The 8,360-nt window shown below is 32.0% G+C and overlaps 1 protein-coding gene across 1 annotated transcript in view; it reads right to left on the bottom strand.

Annotated features, from left to right (window-relative positions):
• Nucleotides 1–603: 603 nt before the first annotated feature.
• Nucleotides 604–8,360, bottom strand: part of LOC147077318 (uncharacterized) — a 32,017-nt gene continuing 24,260 nt past the window's right edge. The window contains exon 5 of the mRNA XM_085941052.1: nt 604–641. Within this exon, the coding sequence (XP_085797178.1) occupies nt 604–641 (38 nt within the window). The remainder of the gene's footprint in view (nt 642–8,360) is intronic.

Raw genomic sequence — 8,360 nt, 5'->3', positions numbered from 1 at the left:
ATTTATATACATACGTGTAAATGTTAAGTGTGATATTATAGTATTTTTACGTAATAATATTTACCCGAAAGGTAATTATCGAATGAGAAAGTCTCAGAGGGATCAAACAGTTTTATTAAAACTTAGTAAAATTCTATTGGCCTAAAATAACCTAGAGTGGTGGAAAAGACCAGTGTAACCCTTTCGTTCTGTCGTTTTAAATTTAAAGACTGCCATCCCCTTATCTAGTACACGAATACCTATTCCGATACCTCGTTGGAAAGCTAAAAACTTTCTTCTTCGTTTGAACACGTAAAATTATACAAAATCAACTATTTTGGTTACGTCTTCGTAACTGCGCAATTAAGAAACATGTTCTAGAGGGTGTTAAAAACACCCCAATTGAAACCTAATTTTACAAAAATAAAGTAGAGTAAATTCAACCCGACTAAAGTGGAAGTTATCTCTATTAGAAAGTTGTCAGGAACAGGAGATATACGTAAATTTATCTCATGAGAGAAAGGGATAGATCTTCCTTCCTTTATGGACTGTTTCCTATTAAACCTCTATCCTGAGGGTATAAAAGGTGACGCTTTTTTTCCGTATAATCATTAGTTTTCTACACTATTCACCAGCGATCTTCAACAGAGCAGCAGTCCTCCCTGCAAGTTGCGAGACATGGTTCTCATTAGCATTCGTGAAATCTACGTACAGTAAGACCCCATCGGCGGGCGAAACGTAACGCGAATACCACGTATCTGTCGGTAGTGACGTGTGCCGCGGAGTAATTTTCTTTTTCATTACGCATCGTACGAGGTGACGCAATCGGGATAAATTACGTGATCGAATTTGTTTAATAAAAACAAATTAATAAATTCAGTTTGTAATAATAAATTTTAGAAATTATTTCGGGATTATAAAATAAATTTTTGAAACTTTAGTAAACAATAATTATAAAACAAATTTTAGTAAATAAATTTGTCAATATAAATAAACAATTGTGAACAAGTTTGTAAACATAAACAAACCTTCTGTAAACAAGTTCGTAAATACAAATAAATATTTGTAAACATAAATAAATTTTGTAAACAACAATAAAATAAATTCTATTTTTTTTATAAACCCAATACTATGTGACTAAAGAACAAATTATAATTTTTCTTACGAGAAAACATTTTATGAAATAAAAATATTCAAAGAACATCTGCGTATACATTCCCTGAGTTAGGTGTGACTTTTTGGAAACTTGTGAAAGATTTCACAGAGATTCTATGGCGAACAAATAAATAGTTTACTGACACTTTAATGGGATTTAATTGCGAGAACAATGACAGATAACTTTATTGTGAAGCCGTGAACTAAAACCTGAATAAATTCGGTACCACACCTAACTGAGGTCCATTTACCTGGATCACCCAATGTTAAAACTCCAAATTTTTTTGGGTGCGTTTGTTTGTGCATCGTTAGTGCACGTTTGTGCACGATTTTTTTTCGTTTGTGCACCTATAATAACCGAAAAATTCCAATTTCAAATTGGGTGTTCCAGCTAAACGTTGGGTCACCCAATGTTGAAATTTCAACTTTTTTTGTGTGCATTCGTTTGTGCATCGTTAGTGCACGTTTGTGCACGCGTTTCTTTCGTTTGTGCACGCACATTAAGGGGGTTATTCGCATTTCAATTTGGGTGACCCAGCTAAATGCTGGATACTTGTGTCACTAAACTTAGATTTTTTTCAAAATTTAAATTGTAAACACTAGTGCGTTGGTAGTGAACGTTAGTGCACGATTTTTTTTTGCCTTTTCATCTGTATTCAGCGCGCTTTTTAATTTTAAAGTTTGTATGCAAAACCTGACTGCGTGGGTTTAAAAATATTTTTTTTAGTGAAATCTCTTGTCGCAGAGCTAATGCGCAATTCTGAATACTTTTTTAATTTTTTTCTCATATAGTGCGTGAGATATTTGATATGAAATATTTGATGAACGTAAAGTCGAACCACCCAACAAACTTTTTTAACTTTTTATTAAGTCATCAATTTGTCTATTATTGGCTTACGTTTGTGCACGTTTTTGATTTCGAGATTATATCTTGAGAGATATTATTTTTTTAAATTTAGTGACTTGATACTTGAACCATTAAATATACTTTAAATTTGTTTTGTTAAATGCATACGATTACATATATTTTTTTAACCTTTTAACATGATTTTTCAATTTTTTATCTTTTACATTAAGCTATAAATTTGCTTTTGAATGGCCGTCAAGTTTTAACATCAAACATTTTTTTTCCACACTTTTTAAATGCACGCCTTTGAGTAATTTAATTACATGATTTTTCATGTAATTTGTATTGTTTTCCCATGTAAATTACGTGAAAAATTCGCATTTTTCCATTTTCACTAAGTACCCCGTCAAAATATCCCGAACAAAAACAACCGCATCCGTTTGGAAGATCCAGTCAACAGAGTCTCGCAAAATAGCCAAAACGGTGTATGCCAAGTGTATGCTCTCTAAATATTTCGGTTAATAATAGATTACTTAAAAATAATATTTTTTATACACAAAAGTTTCAAAATTTAAAAAAAATCATTATTAAACTTAAAATTTGTCTTTTTATTTATGATTTTGTTATTTTATTAGCAAAAACGCAGTAAATAATAATTATACGTACCTTTTTTGTTTTTAACTTATGATCCGTAATAAAAAATAAATAAGTTATAATACAATAATTAGGTTGGTATGCATATTTTTGAAAAATGCAATGTATTTTTATGCAACAATATTTTCTTCAAAATATAATATTGGAATGACATTCCGTCAACTAAATGCGCGGAACTTGTAACTCCGTATTGACCAACTTCACAGAAGGAAGAAAAAACTGTTTTAAAATAAAACGGACTGGTTTAGGAAATTTGAAAACCACTTTAAAGTTATAAATGAGTAAATCTGGTCATTTTTACAAAATATTTATTAACAGAATATAGAGGAGTTACATGGTATGCTTTTGTTTTTTTTTGAGATTTGAGATGGGAGTTACAATGTTTGAATTAAAATTAACAGCACCAAGTCTTACAGTATCTATTAATTGCTTGTCTACATTATGTTGGAAAATTCAATAAAATTGCATAAATAGGGGTAATAAGCATCACATAAATGAACGAAATAATATTTAATTCATTTTAATTTTCGAGTTAGCTTTCAACTGACAGATTATTATAAAATTAGTGATAATCAGCCACCATACTTGTTTTCAAGAACTGAAGGTATTCTTACTTATTTTATTTTATTTCATGCCTTTCTTGATATAGTTGAGGGGAGGCTGCAAAGAATTTTGGTTGCATAATAGTACTTTAATTTATTCGTACAGGGAGCTCTTGCTATTCTTCACTAAAACGCAGTTTGGAATTAATATTTCCATTTATTAGATCCATTATATTGCAGTGCTCGAATATAAATCATTAGTTTTCTTCCTGGTCGTACCTATGGATTTGTAAAATCTAACACTAATATTTTTTTTATTAAAATGATGGCATTTAATATGTCGTCGCCTTAGGATTTGTTTCCCGAATAGACCAAATGTCAATTTTACAGGAGACGAAAAACAAATTTCATTGTCGTATATTTAAATATCAGTAGATGTATCAATCATTCTTTCTACACTGTATGATTGCAACATTATCTAAGAATAGATTCCAAGAATAATATACTGGTATAAATCATTAAATGCACAGAAAATACGTTTTATTTACAAGTACTCACTGTGGATATTCGGGAAATTTTTAGCGCTCTCTCAGAATAATGGATATTCGGGACAAAACAAGGACGTTCGGGATTTAAGACCGTAGCTTATTGCTGCATGGCCCACGGATTACTGAGTGGTCAAAAAGTACGCGCCTCAAATGTTATATTTATTTACACGATAATTGTTAATAATTACTTCTACTATTTAAATACTTAATGATCGTCATCACCGAAGTTCGTATATAATAATAACATGCGGCAATCGCTTTTTCGGTTTTTTTCGGATTAAGTACCTAATAAAATAGTTTTTAAGTAATTAACTATTTTTTTATTGAACGAATAATCCACAAGATTTAAGAATGTACCATTCTAATAATTGAACATACATAATTTTTAAAATCACTTCTGAGAAAATATATTATAACCAATAGAAAAAATATTTTTGAAAAAAGTAAGACACCCGGCAGGAATCGTCCCTGCATCTCCTGGGTTTACGACCCAGTCCACGAAGTATCCACTATGCTACGAGGTGACATACTTATGACGACAAACTTTAACTATTGGCCTTTTAATACCTGCTCATCAGTATTCTTCAAAATTAAGCGACTATCGGAGATCGGTTTTTGTTTATTAAATAAAAGTAGGTATCTACTACTTCAATTACTAACCGACGTCACGGATTTCTCCAATATTTTATGATGGTACTTACTCGTACTTGCTAACAATTTTATATTAATAGTTTTTCCAAAAAAAAAATCTATGTATATATATCTGTATATTATTATATCTATATATTTCTATAATTAACAATTAAACTTATTACAAACCACCAAATAAATATTATATATTTACTTTTGGAATGACAACACAAAATAATAGCATCTATTAATTAATTACCATTGGCTGCTAATATTAGGTAGGTACCAATATCCTAAGAATATAATATTCACCAAATAAATAGTTACTAACATACATATTAAATTAAATTAACTATCAGCGCATTAAAAAATAAATACTAGCATCGCCTTTATTTTCATAGAAATACCTAGATTAAAAGTAAAATAAAGACAAACAATGTTTGATTAATAATTTGAAATAATAATTATTTTTTACGTTATAGTAGTTGCCGGGTCATACTGTAGAATTCATATAACCGTTGGGATTTTGTGTCATTTATCAAAACAAAATGCAGTTATTTAGGTTAAAATACTCACTTCCATAACTTTACTATAAGTTCAGGGCGAACTGGTCATGTATCAGCTATAAATGATCTCTTCAAATTTTATGAATTCACTATTAAAACAATAGTAACTTTAAAAACAATATCAATAAGACGAAATTTGAAAGAGCACTCCGGACGGCCGAAAAATATGACAGTGGGCGTGATTGTTTTAGAGCTAGACAGCGTGAATGTGGGAGCGAGATGCATGGTGTCAGCGCGGTTTGATTGGCTAAAAGTCATATTCGGGAAATAAAAACAGCCATAGATTTATTTCGACCGAAATTAACTTGGATATTCGGGTACGAATAGTTGCACATTCGGGAGTACACCACGGAGTAATTGTAATTTAACATGGCGTATTCGGGTTTTTTTTTTAAAATATCTCTGTTCCTAGATAAAAATATATTGTTTTTATAAATGATTTCGGTAGAGTTCGATAAAAGAAATTGAACTGCATTAAAATGTCGATTTCGACAAAAATGGATATTCGGGAAACAAATCCTATAGCGACGAGTGACATGGTATGGCTTAGGTTTTTCCTGGCTTCTTTAAACGCAGTTACATAATCAGCATGAACACGTTTTTTTTATTTCTCAACCTCATTTCAATTACAGAGCGAATCGTTCAACCTCAATTTGAGTGTGGTCCTTCTCCTTTTTTTACTGTACATTGGTGCACTGCACGTGGCATTGCAATTTTAGTTTAATAAAGCATTGGTGAGTACTAAATTTTTTAATGGTTTTTTTCCCTGCTCCATCACTATACAGAATGGTGGTTTTATAGTCGTCGTCGTCGTCGTAGAAAGAGGCAGAAGAGGAAGAGTAAATTATTGACATATTACACTGGAAAGCTAATTTGCAGCAAGCCCACTTTCGACTTTAATCAAAACATTGCAAAAACCATCAATCGTTTTTGGTTGCAGAGAGTAAAATTATGAATGGCGAGTTTTGTTTTAAAATATGCGCTGGACACATTAGATTTTGGATATATCAAAACGCATTGTAGGTCTATTGTAAACACATATTTTTCAGTAATTTTGTCAGATTCCTTTTCACATCTGGCGTAGGTATTTTTTCTTTTCTTGCTGAACAAGGTATTTTAGTCCATCTAAATTATTTGATTGACTGAAATAGTTTTCAATTCAGGTATTCAAATTTCTGACTTAAACTTCCATACTATGTTTAAAATGTTTATTTGTCCCTTAAAATGGTCGAAATCAGTGTTTCTAAACCTTTTTACAGCTGCGGATTACTGAAATTATTAGAAACGTATTACGCACCGCTAACGTATAAGGAAAACATATTATATATAATATATTATAATAACGTATGATAGCAGTTAATTTCGTCACGTAAAACAATTAATATATTTTAAGGACAAAAACACAATGCACAAATACTTACAGTTGCACAGGTTTTTATTAAAATTGTATTAATTATTAAAATTAAAAAAAAGACGCCAAAAATCGCGGACCACCAGAAAACTTTCTGAGGACTACTGGTCTAAATTATACATTGGCATCATTAAATGTACAACCAAACCAGGGCTCGAAATAGACGGGAACGCGCCGGAGCGCCGTTCCTGTTCGTGAAATTCTAAAAGATACCGTTCCGGCTCGTGGATTCTTTGAAAATTGCGTTCCGTTTCATGTTATTGAGATAATATTGCATGTAGGTATATAGTTTTTAAAGTTGTAAGAACCGATTCGTGAGAATATGTTATTTATTAACGATTAGTCCTATAAGGTCTATAATATAATATAAGTGTTCGGATTTCAGATGTGCTCCAAATTTGTAATTATTTACTCTTACAAGCAGGGCTGAATTTACAAAAAGGGCTACAGGTCCGGGACCCAAAATTAGTAGGTCTACAGAACCCGAAAAATAATGTGAAATCACAAAAGAACCTTGCAGCGAAGGAATACAAAAATACGAGCTTCTAGAATTTTTAAGATAAGAGCCCAATTCTAAGAAAATTGATGAAAAATAAGTGATTTTGTACAAAATGAGTAGGTACCTTTAACCTTTCCCTTACCATGATAAAAAAATTACGCCCGTTCCCATGCCGTCCACTCAGTGTCCCGATAGAAATTTGGCATTTTAAGGCATTTTAAAAGCTAATTGATTGCTTCAAAAGGTAAAGTATGTTTTTAAATACTGTTTAGTCATCGTTTAACATTTTATTCTGTGTATATTACATGCAATTATCTTATAATCGTGTATAATATCGGACATCGATAAAAGTACGTCATATCTAAGCCACGGCGTGTCTCGGTCTGTTTTAAATGGAACAACCAACATACGCTGCCATTTCACGGAGAGTGGGGGTGGCTAATTCATCCGAAGCGAACGAGGGATGTTATTAGGTAGGATAACATCTGTGTGGACTTGCGTTATCACGTTCACCACATAAAATAATAGTTATAATTTTGCAATATCGATTCCCTATATAATTTTAAAACACTGTGATCTTATTGTATCATGTTATTAAGTATTTTTAAAAATCGTATTTTAAAACACATTAAAATAATATACTTACATAAGAACAATTAATCAAGAAAAATACTCCGATTGATCGTATAGTTTCCACTAAATATATTTTAATATCATGTTTCTTATGCTGAAATAATACACATTAATAAATATAAATAACTACGCTACTTGAACTTATACGCACGTATTAAGTCTATACCTCTAAGACTTTAGATATATCTTACCTACTTTTAGATAATTTCCCTAGTATATAAAAAAAATACTTATAATTTTGCAATATCGATTCCCTGATTATAATCTATAATATAAAAATGAATATTTGTTAGTTTGTTTGTTCGTTTTTTTATGCGCTGCCATACCGTTCATCCGATTGCGATAAAACTTTGTCAACTTATTGCTTGCACTTGCGCGCAGATTATAGACTATATCTTATACATACAAATGAAAGTCTGTCTGACATATGCGTTCCTATACCATTCATCCGATTGCGACGAAATTTTGGTGAATTGATGTGTGCACTACGGGTGCGAGTCATAGACGCTAAATGTAAAAGCAGCTGAAATGGTGGATTGCTTTGAGAGAAAGATCCTTAGGCGGATATACGGACCCATGAATGATGATGGGGAGTGGAGAATTAGGTACAACACGGAACTATACCGCTTATACCAAGATTCAAAACTCTCCAACATCATAAAACTCCAGAGGCTAAACTGGGCAGGCCATGTCCAGCGCATGCCTGAGTCACGGATACCGAAGAAGATCCTCGAAGGAAACCCAGGAGGAAAAAGGCCAGTGGGAAAGCCACGCACACGATGGCGTGATAATGTTACAAAAGATGCCAACCAGATACTAAAAATCAGGAACTGGAAAAGACGTGCGGAGGACCGTTCCGGCTGGAGGATAGCGGTGGAGGAGGCCAGGGCTCGACT

Source organism: Rhyacophila brunnea, unplaced genomic scaffold (assembly GCF_057557595.1).
Source record: "Rhyacophila brunnea isolate RB1 unplaced genomic scaffold, BYU_Rbru_1.0 scaffold_13, whole genome shotgun sequence".
Lineage (NCBI taxonomy): Eukaryota > Metazoa > Arthropoda > Insecta > Trichoptera > Rhyacophilidae > Rhyacophila > Rhyacophila brunnea.
The sequence above is the reverse complement of the archived record's forward strand: the minus strand, read 5'-3'. Positions and strand labels throughout refer to the sequence as shown.